Source organism: Scomber japonicus, chromosome 17 (assembly GCF_027409825.1).
Source record: "Scomber japonicus isolate fScoJap1 chromosome 17, fScoJap1.pri, whole genome shotgun sequence".
NCBI classification, from domain to species: domain Eukaryota; kingdom Metazoa; phylum Chordata; class Actinopteri; order Scombriformes; family Scombridae; genus Scomber; species Scomber japonicus.
The window spans coordinates 13,590,796-13,602,176 of record NC_070594.1 but is presented as its reverse complement, the minus strand read 5'-3'; the positions used below and the strand labels follow the sequence as shown (position 1 = coordinate 13,602,176).

At 39.7% G+C, this 11,381-nt stretch overlaps 1 protein-coding gene across 1 annotated transcript; it reads right to left on the bottom strand.

The window, feature by feature from the left end:
* Positions 1 to 726: 726 nt before the first annotated feature.
* Positions 727 to 11,276, bottom strand: LOC128377164 (methylmalonate-semialdehyde dehydrogenase [acylating], mitochondrial-like). Its single transcript, XM_053337073.1, has 12 exons — positions 11,150 to 11,276; positions 10,380 to 10,424; positions 9,423 to 9,497; positions 8,821 to 8,982; positions 7,985 to 8,063; positions 6,744 to 7,046; positions 6,332 to 6,453; positions 5,070 to 5,259; positions 4,748 to 4,929; positions 3,792 to 3,971; positions 1,863 to 1,961; positions 727 to 1,737 (listed from the first exon to the last, which is right to left on the bottom strand). Exons 1-12 carry the CDS (start codon positions 11,186 to 11,188, stop codon positions 1,633 to 1,635), a joined length of 1,581 nt encoding a protein of 526 aa, XP_053193048.1. The 5' UTR covers positions 11,189 to 11,276; the 3' UTR covers positions 727 to 1,632.
* Positions 11,277 to 11,381: the final 105 nt, after the last annotated feature.

Below are 11,381 nucleotides of genomic sequence, written 5' to 3'. Positions count from 1 at the left end.
ACATTGTATGGTGATGTTTTGTCAGTTCCATATCCACAGAAATTGTTAAGTTTTGTTTCTTATAATGTATGACTGAAATGAACTATCCATTCATTCCCTTTGTTTCCCCATCTCTGCATCAAACCTGCTTTTGTTTGTTTTGATGTTTTGTTTTGTTTTGTTTCTTCTTCTCTGCATTGCTTTTATTGATTGTGTTTTCACATTTATTCTGTATGGTTTTATTACTTTAATTGTCTTTGATTCTGTAAAGCATCTTTGAGTATTGTTAAAAGTGATCTATAAATGAATTATCATCATAATTATTATTTCCCAGTCCCACTCACACCCCAATCTGGAACATTTGATAAACTGCACTTTTAATGTTCACTACTGTGCAATATTAGTATTTCACGTGCTACTTTCAGTTGTGCAATAATATATATAGATATATACACACTTCAAATCTGTGGTATATATACACAGTATATTATCACTCAACACCAACATTACTTTTGTGCAGTTACTATTATTTTACTATTTTTTTTATTGCTTTTTATTCTTTTTTATTGACACTCTTCTATTTTTACTGTCCACTGCTACAATAATGTAAAATTCCTCATCACGGGACTTATAAAGGAATATCTTATCTCATCTTATTTGGCATTGTTTAGATCTGCACCTTCTTTTCCCCAAAATGATGTTGTTTTATAAGTAATAACACATAAGAGCAATTATTATTATCACAAATCAGATTCAGTTGAGTCAAACCACAGTGTCTTTATTGAAACAATGAACTACAGAGTAAAATACTCTTGTTTTCTCTTCATGTGCACCCAAAATTTGAAGTAGCTTGAGCACTTTGGATGAAAATGTCATCATTCGTCATCACTGACCTATAAACATCACCAGATCTCATAGAAGTTCATAACATGTAAAACACTGCAATTTATTTTCTATACCATTCACGACCAGGAGAAGAAAAAAAGGCTCACTCTGAATATAGTACAAAACTAAACCTCTTTCCTAAACAGAAGACACATCAACACATCACAGTACAGGACACACAGTGAGAGTACAAGAGCTGCAATCACATTTTCAGTTTTAATGGAGTGGCAGAGAATGGGTGTGTCTATGTTCTAATGTATCATTTGATCCATTTATATCCACTTCTCAAATATCTATACAATGGTCTGATAACCAGAAGAAGTTACAAAAACCACAGAGAACACAAGTGGAAGACATTTGCTGTGACTTTTCAGAAGCAGCATCCCTGATCTTTTTTGATTTCTCCTCTAGGCTTGTCAGAGATGTGATAGCAGAGCGCACAACGGATCATGATTTAACTCTCTCCGGTCAGTTAGCTCAGGAAAATGAGAGGGAGAAAACAGGTATAAAACACAACACACCTGTGAAGAGTGACAGCACCGTTCATGGCATCAGTGCAGGTCAGCTTCACCTTCTCCGTAGGAGGTGTAAAATTTGAGTTTGTGCAATGACATTGTGCAGGAGGTTCGAAGTTTAAACAATCACTGACTAATAATCCCCATTTCTTAACAGTAAAAAAGAGCATGTAACCTTTTTCTCCATCCCATCTTTATGACTCTTCTTAAGGCATATGAGAATTCACTGAAGGTTATGCAGTGTAATTTTAGCTTAGCGTCCCATAGTTGGCATGGTAACAGCTGGGCTTGTCACGGTAGCATCCTCAGCTTTCCATTGTGACGTCACCGTCTTGATCTGAGTGTAGAACTGGATGCCCTAGAAATAAAAAGGACAACAGCTGTGTTATATACAGTATGTAGCTACCCACAACATTTATATTAAAGTTTTTAATGTTGATACAAAGTATAGTAATGATCAAAAACACTACTTCTGTCATTTACCTGTTTGCCGTAGAAGTTGGTGTCTCCTCTGAATGAGCCTCTGGAGCCAGTGAAGGAAAACATGGGAAGAGGAACTGGGATGGGCACGTTCACGCCAATCTGTACAAACACATATAGACATTATTATTAAATCATACAGAACTACTGCAGAGGTGCAAAACCTTCAGGGATCAAAGTGTAGCTGTTTTTTTGGTTGATTGTTTAAAAGACCGGTGTTACACAATCAATATACTTATCATTTTCAGCTTCTTTACGAAAGACTAAATGTGAGGGCCAATTCCCTTTAAATGAAGGCCCAAAGAAAAGTCATTCCACTTTTGTTTGCCATTTGATGTTGTACATTTAAAGCAGTCCACTCACTCCACTGGACAAAGACTCGATTATCACAAATAATGTAGTGCTTGTGACCACTGCAAATTGGCTCCTGCTGCATTAATGCACAATTTGGGATTGTCCAAAAGCTTCCATGTCTTGGCAGTTTCAAGCTGACAAAGTACTAATTTTCCGACCTTATACATCAGCTCCTGTGAGGGCAGCTGTATACGATCACACACCAGGATTAGTTACAACAACAAGAAACCCTGGTTTACAGCTAAACTCTGACAGCTAAGGTTGGAAAAGGAAGAAGTGCTTCGGAATGGGGACAAGGACTAGTTTTAAGAGTGTAAACACAGGTTTATCAAGACAGAAGATGCTAAACAACTGTACTCTGAGAAACTTCAACAGCACGGGGCTTCAGATCGATCACCAACTTCTGACTGAAAACCCCCTCCTCCACTAACAACGCATGCCTGACCAAAAACCTGAATGAGTTCCTGCCCTAGCTGAAGAAGTTCAACCTGACAAAACCAGTGATGGTGCACTTGTACACGGCCGTCATTGAGTCCATCCTCACCTCCTCCATCACCATCTGGTACTCTGCCGCCACTGCCAAGGACAAGGGCAGACTGCAGTGTATCATTCGCTCTGCTGAGATAATGATTAGCTACAACCTGCCATCTCTCCAGGACACTGAGGTGAGCAGGGAAGATCACAGCCGGCTCCTCCCAACCGAGACATAGACTTCTCGAACAGGTGTATGTTGACCAAAACCTCATGCTACGAGAACAGTTTCTTTGCAGCTGCAGCTGACCTCATCAACAAGGCCCAGGACCCCCACTGACATGGACTTTATCCCACTCATATTCAATATGTTATATTAATGTGAAATCTATAATCTTATAATGCACATCTGTGAACTCATCACATCTAACCCAGCGTATTAAATCAAGGCAATTATTTTAATCACATATACTGTTAATAATCTTAACATTTACATATTCCCAGCCAAAAATCCCACAGCTGCCTTCACATAGAACATATTTTTTACTTATTCTTTATATATTAATAGCACCTGTCTTTTGTGGTAGTTGTATTTTTCTCACTTTGTATAGATTCTTCTTTTTCCTCTTACCTGCTATTTTGATTGTTATGCGCCACTACACCAAGACAAACTCCTTATATGGGAAAACTTACTTGGCAATACATTTGATTCTGATTTACATTTTTTTTTGTTATTAAATCTATGCAGATACTGAGTAAAAATCTTTTATAAAATAAAAAAAGATGTCTTCAAGTTAATGCCACTCCAAAATGAATAAAACATCAACTGTTAAATTAGGAGAAGAATCTACAATAAATGCATCACGTTGAGTACATTATTCCTTCTGACTCCTTCACAGTGAATATTTCCACTTCACATGACTATCTCATTGTCTGTTTCCTAAATCTGAAACACCTCCCACATAAAACTGTTAACTCATTACAGTTTCACGAAGGTGAGTCACCGAGGACCAAATAGCACCAGGCGACCAGTCACTCTGAAAACAGCACCTCCAACAAATCATTCTCATGTTTATTCTAATTTTTTCCTGATGTCAAGATTCTCACCTGGCCAACATCCACTTCATGTGTGTATTTGCGTGCTGTGGCTCCATTGGTGGTGAAGATGGCCGTGCCGTTGCCGTAGGGGTTGTTGTTGATCAAAGAAATTGCATCATCAAGAGTGTCAGCCTCCAGGACGACAAGCACCGGTCCGAAGATCTCCTCCCTGTAACATGTCATGTTTGACTGGAAAGAACAGAAAAATAATCACAAAAAAGTTTCCTCTGGTATTTAACTACATTTAAAACAATTCTCCAAAAGGCATTTATAACAGTACATGAAATGTCAGCATGTACAACGTTTAAATCACCACCTGGAGAAGACAAGGAAAAAGTGCTTTGAGTATATTTAGTTACACTAACAGCTACTTTCTATTTTAAGATGTACCCTGTCTGACATTCAACACTTATAACAGGAAGCCGTGGAGGGTGGGGAAAATGTCACTGACACACAGTAGCTGGATGTGTACCATATGTGCACACATTTTATGAAAGCGTTGCACTTCATGTTAAAGTGAAGTTAAAGTTTAAGTGATGTTTTAGAAGTCTGTACTATGGGGTGACAGCCATGTTTTGTACAGAAACACTATGAGTACATACAGTACATGTACCAGCCTGGAAAATGAGTCCTAAGCTCCTTTAGGCTCAGGAGTTAAGCAATTCATAAACTTTCTAACCTGGTGGACAATAATAAGACCAACAGTTATGCACATTCAAAATGTTGTGGGAATGTAGAAAGCTGAATATAGGATTTAAAGGATTTATACCAACAAGCTTCTTCTAACATACTGAATTAATTCAAAGCTGTTGTGATTGATTCTGTCTGGGATAACTCCACCTACAAAAAAATCCATTTTAGCTTTTCTCAGTAAATGTTGCCCTAAGCCATCTGTTTTATCCAAACACTTCTCACTGCCATCTGAAAACGAGGGCGGCTGCGTTGCACCCTTTGTATCAGCTCACCGTAACGTTTCCCAGAATGGTGGGTCCTACAAAGTTTCCGTTTTCATATCCTTTGACGTTAACTTTTCTTCCATCCAGCAGCAGTTTGGCACCCTCTTCCACTCCACTCTGGATCAAAGACTCCACCCTGGTCTTGGCCTCCGGAGAGATCAGGGGACCCACATCAGCCCCGGGCTGATCACCTTCAAGACACACATGTATATTTCCCCTTTACAGAGTGCAATATTAACCTCTTAAATTAAAATGCACAAGATCTAATACTTTATTAAAATGCTCAGCAAATACATTTAATTTGTGTTACTATAGTTTCTAATTAAGTTACCTGCGTTTACACGCAGTGATCTGGAGCGCTCCACCAGCTCTGGGAGCCATTCACGAGACTCCCCAACAAAAATAGCAGTGGAAAGAGCCATGCAGCGCTGGCCAGCTGCTCCAAACGCAGCACCCACCAGCTGGTTGAGGGTGTTCTCTTTGTTGGCATCAGGCATCACCACACCATGGTTTTTGGCACCCTGAAAAGCAAAATGTAGGACAAGACTCTGAAGGGTTTCATTCCTTTAAGAAGGATAAGACATTTCAAGCAAAAATACTATTCACTAGGAATAATAATAAGTATAATATGCACTGGGAACTATCAAACCATTCTTCCAGAAAGAGCAATAAAGGGAGGGAGGGGCAGAGAGGGGAAGGAATGAGGAGAGAAAGAGTGGGAGAGAGAGCCATTCATGATTTTCACTACTGTCTTTTTTGTTTGGGTGACATGTCTTTAGTGATGCAATGCTTGTCTGAATGAGTTATAATCCACAACACAATCTAATTAAACTGTTCAACTCAAAAACTCAATAAAACATGATGAACTGCGCCACCTCCTTCCGCATAAAAAACACAGACAGAAATAGATCATTTCTCTTCCACAGAATAAGATATTGGGACTCAACCTGTCATACTATGCAACCTGAATAAGGGAAAATAGTGACTTATTTGCATTTTTACTCACATAGTGACAGTCAGTATCACAAAAAACTGTTTAATAAATCAGGGGCAAATGTAGGCTGACCTCAACTCAACCCTATTGATACGAGTAATGATTTGATGATGATGTCTAAATTCTTCAACATTCATGAGTGACGACAATGCTGACTGCTAAGGACTTTTATTTCAGGATTTTTAAAACAATTTTTAACGACAAGATGTCACATAAACTATTTGATTTTTGTAATGACTCATTCCTATTCAGTTGACTGTAGGACATCAAACAGAAGCAGCACAGTGTGTGTTGATCACAGGTTACGAACATCAGTGATTGACAGCCAAGCACTGTGCTGTTGTCTTGGTAACAGTAATAGAGAATGATTTGCTCCATGCTGCACCAGTCAAAAGTTTGGACACACTTTCTCATTCAATGTGAATGGGCAAGTGTGTCCAAACTTTTGCCTGGTGCAGTATATTTCTGTAACAATAGGAACAGTGTTTAATATGTGGGTTATCATGGAAACTATTTCAGCCCAGTGAGACTGATAATCCCAGGTGTAGTAGAAGTATATTTAGCAAACAAAAAAATCAGTACTGAGAGTTCTGGTTTACCATGTTGGACTGCACTCTCTTGCCGTTCTTGGAGCCACGCTCGTAGATGTACTCTCCAGCCTGGTTGGATCCAACGAAGCTGATGGCTTTGATGGCAGGATGGTCGCAGATGAAGTTCACGGCTACACAAAGACACGGATATTGTAAATTCTCTCATCTATGCTGAACCCTTAAGGCACAATTTAAGAGCACAAAGGCCTCGGATACGGAGATTGAAATCATCCTGCCTCAAATGCTGGGGAATTACTTACAGATATAGGCTGCTCATGTTATGGAAATTTCCTATCTCCATATTGCCTTGAGGTATATGATTAGTGTTTGAATCATCCTTGGACCTTTCCACATTGTTTATTACACGCACAGATTGGATGCTTCCAAGAACATGAAAACACACACATACACATACACTCACCTGCATGCTGGCCGTGGATGATGTTGAGTGTACCATCTGGTGCCCCGGAATCCTGGAGCATTTTGGCCAAGAGCATGGTGCATCCAGGGACCCGTTCTGAAGGCTTCATCAGGTAGGTGTTGCCGCATACCATGCCGATGGGATACATCCACAGAGGAATCATGGCGGGGAAGTTAAAAGGGGCGATGCCGGCACACACACCAATGGGCAGCCGGTAGGTGTAAGTGTCCATGTCCTTGGTGATGGAGGGTAATGTTTCCCCCAGCATGAGCGATGTAATACTGCAGGCATGCTCGACCACCTCTGGGGGAGAGAAACTCAGGTATGAGCTGCAGAGTCTGAAATATGAGCTACACAATACAAACTAATGGATGACACATATCAACGACTCTGGAAAAAACGTAATAAAAATGATGTATTTAAGGTATCTATATCCAATGGATTATCCAGTTTTTACTTTAGTCTCTCTCTAAAGAATAAAAACCCTCCCTGGTAATTGATCTCTTTTCCTTATGAGTGAACAGTGACAGAACTTGTGAAAAACTTCAAGCAACATTGGTCCCAGCACTATAGAAAATCTCTAATGCTGGCAGCACACCTGCAGATGCAGCCTGACTGTCAGCTGATAACTGAAAGTTAGCGAGCCAGAATTATTTGGGCATTTGAAAACTGGGAGCTGCACCAACTACAAAAAATACCTTGGCAGCACTGTCTTGTAATATAACTGAAATATATCTTCCTTTATTTGCAAGAGCACACGGATCTTAATTTCTCAACATGATTCTTGTTAATGCGAGTCTGCCAAAGTGAACAAGTGCGTCTCAATGAGGAGAACTGCACAATTATCTCTATATAGCCAGTGAAGAGCTTTGCAGAAAGGCAGAAAAACAACCTAGGTAGTCACACTGTCACATAAGGTCTGAACAATGTAATGCTGCCACACTCCTATTACCATAACCATTGCTTTATTAGAATTGGATAGCAGTTTAGGCCTCTGAAATGGGCAGAACAGATCCTTAGTCCTATCATTAATTTAAAATGAAAGCCAGTTTTGCAGGGAGTGTCTGGTTGCACACAAATAATGGACACCCTCCGCCAACTTATCAAACTTTCAGCCAGGCCATGGAATAAAGGGGTACAAAGCTACAGACTTTTCATCAGCAGATACAGATACTATAGACAACAGCTTCAACAAGGGAATTTGAGCTCTGCTATAACCTAAAACCTGGGAGTTTACTTACGCAGTCCTCTAAATACATCTCCCTCTGCATCAGCGAGGGTTTTGCCCTGCTCCAGTGTGATCATCTTAGCCAGTTCTTTCTGAAAAATAAGTGGAAAACAACAAAAGGATGAATTTAAGACATCAGCAGGTAGGGGTGTAACGGTACACACAAGTCACAGTTCCGTACGTAACTCGGTAAGGGGGTCACGGTTTGGTACAACGGAAAACAAAAATTCACATGTAAAAAATTTGCTTTTTTTCTCATTTATTTTGAACAGACACCAACTGACTGAAAACTATTTTAAAAAACACGAGGTCCACCCATCAGTTGAGAGTGCAACAGCTTGTGCAGTAGACAGCTCATGCACGCTTGTAAATAGCAGGGACCACAGCCTGGCTGATGTGCGCACGGTATGGGACAGCTTTTCTTTTTTTTAGGCTCATTACCTTACTGATGCCCGTACTGAGACAGTTCGGGACGAATACAAATACCGTTACATATGATCTAGCTCATCTTAAAAATATTTCCAGCTTATCATAAATGGGTCAATGACATGATGCAACCCATTGTCAACTGGTGTAACCAGCATTTTTTCATATAGATCTAAATGTAGAATAAATATAATCCACTTTTAGCAATGCAACACTATGTTTTAACACATTTTATAGAATATATAGATTTCAAATGCCATAAAACCAACAAAAACACAAAATGTATATTTTAACAAACCTGGTGCTGCTTTTAATACTATTTTTTTAAGATCTTTTTGAATTGCTCATCTTGCCAACCCTTATTTGTCACTGACCCAAATACACTTAAACATGTTTATCTGAGCGAGCAACAAAATGTCTTACAATGTTATCCTTGATGAGCTGCTGGTAGCGCAGGAAGATCTGCTGCCTGCTGAGGATGGAGGTCTCGGACCAGGAGTGGAAGGCTCTGGAGCAGGAGTTGACAGCTGCCAGCATCTCTTCCTGGGTGGCTTTGGGAACGCGTCCCACCACCTCATTAGTGGCCTAAGGAACAGGAGACAATCCGGATAGACAAGTTGACTGAGAGCACGAGACAATCCGGATAGACAAGTTGACTGAGAGCACAGGAAGTTATTACTTGGCATTACCGCATGTACATTAATTCATTAATATTGATCACGAAATATATGTTTTACACTCAGGTTTTAAGTTTTAGGTGATGAAAGTAGATGGTTATTGCTGGATTCTCTAATCACCTATAATTTCCTTGCTGTAGGCGTTTACTTCACAAGGTTGGGCTTTTGAGTGCTCTTCCTTTTCCAATAAATCTTATATAAACTGGCAAATCAAGACTCATTTCTGCTCTCCATTCTTAATTTACTACTGCAAAGTTGCTCTGGTTATTTGCAGAAGGCTTGTAATATAGATCTTGTTACTGCAGCCTTCTGTCCAGGGTTAAGCACTGTCCATCTAGGAATACTTACAGGGTTGTGAATGTCAAGCCATTCAGAAGTGTTGGACTCGACGAACTTGCCGTCAATGAACAGCTTGGTGGTGGGCTAGAGGATCACAGAAGCACACAGTTAAATCCTTTACTGTCTGGTTACATCATGACTTAGCTCATTGGGGTCATATGTCCATCATCATGAAGTACACAGACAGTTTCTAAAGCCTTCGTTTCAGACCTCTTCACTTGTACACAGTGAGTCATGTTTTTGGCTCATCACTCATCTTTTGTGTTACATTAACTGTGTGCATCAATCCATACAACATAGCAATATAGTGTATTTACACTGGAAAAGTAACACAATTAAGTGCAATCCAAAAAAACCCATAGGAATCAAACTTGTTATAGCACTTGATTTGATTTTTTTTTTTTTTTTTGCCAGTTTGCCATTGATATACACAACTGTCCCACAATGTAATGCACATAATATTTTCAGGCGCTTCACACATGCATTTAATTTTCTAGAACAGTCATTAGGTCAAGGGAGAGCTTCTTTTTAGTTAATGCCACAATTATGTGCTAATGATCTGGAAACTGTGGAACAACACACACACACACACACACACACACACACACACACACACACACACACACACACACACACACACACACACACACACACACACACACACACAGGTTTCCCTTAACTAAATCATGTCCAGTCAATGACATTTTCCACAACAAAGAAAATCTTGAGACATTTTATGGATATTTAAAGGGCACAGTATGCATTTCAACCCCATGTTGGAGTTTCAAAACAGTTAAGACAATCTTTGCAAACATTTTTATAAGCATCAAGTGTGTCCAATAAGGATATTACCACAAAATGTGGCACGTGTCATGAGGTATGAAGGATTTCCTAGACTGACATTATGAACCGCCTGTGGTTCATTCATTGCTGCACATGTTAAAATCGTTGAGTGGAAGTCCTTACCACTGAGGAGGAGGAGTAACACATGCGACCCAGCTGGAGGGCGGCCTGCAAGAAAGCAAACACCAGAGCATTAGTCAACTCCAATTCATTTTAATGTCGTTATCCAAGGCCCCATACATAAGAGCCAAGTCTGACTGCTCCACTGTCACTCTTGTTTATGTCAAGCAAATAAAACAAGCCCTCACCTACCCAGCCAGTAACACATAAATATTAAAGTGGCACTTAAAGCCTTACTGAGTATCAAATTAGACAAAAACTAAAAATAATGTTCTTTATTAGTCTATGATCTTATTAAATTGCGTGTAATATATTATATTAGGCTCTTTAACATGATTTCTAATTAGAGCATAATTTCAACTTCTGCTTTATTCATATAGCAATTCAAACACAATTTGGTGTAATAGTGTCTATAAATAGTATATTTTGGGTCTAATATTGCACTTTAAGGGTTTCTAATAAGCACAACTTACGTATATGGTGTCTAATTAGGGTTTAACTGTGTTTGTTTATCGTCCAATAAAGCACATATTATTCCTAGTTTTTATTTAATTAGATGCAAAGTAAGGTTATTATTAGAAAGTGCGACCACTATTAAACAATTGCAAAACGGGGTGAGGAGGTGGGGGGGGGGGGACTCTGTGCAGCGTGTTGTGTAAAAGGCATCGACTTTGTTAGCTAGCCCAATCAGGTTGCTAGCTATAGAGTTGCATAAGCGTCCAACAACAAAAAAAACCCACACTGAAATAAGATTTTGCATGAATTAGCTTTACCTTCTTGTTTGCAAAGGTACGGAGGAGCATTGCTGCCATTGTTGAGAGACAGGTGGGGGTCTCTTTTTCCTGTTCTGAAGCCCTTCAACCGACCCACAAGACACGGGAGTGCAAAAGAGAACTTCAGCTGGTACAAATTTGCAGAGCTAAGAGCGATGGGACGGAGTGCTGCGCTTTCACACGATATACAAGACATTAGCTGTGTGACAGTGCGTGTAAGGTACCGGTCCTG

Excerpts from the sequence above, each read along its gene's own strand:
- LOC128377164 (XM_053337073.1), bottom strand. The coding sequence starts at position 11,188 with ATGGCAGCAATGCTCCTCCGTACCTTTGCAAACAAGAAG. Across the intron at positions 7,047-7,984 it reads AGATGTATTTAGAGGACTGC|AGGTGGTCGAGCATGCCTGC; the intron begins GTAAGTAAACTC and ends TCTCTCCCCCAG. Across the intron at positions 1,962-3,791 it reads ATGAAGTGGATGTTGGCCAG|ATTGGCGTGAACGTGCCCAT; the intron begins GTGAGAATCTTG and ends GTGTTTGTACAG.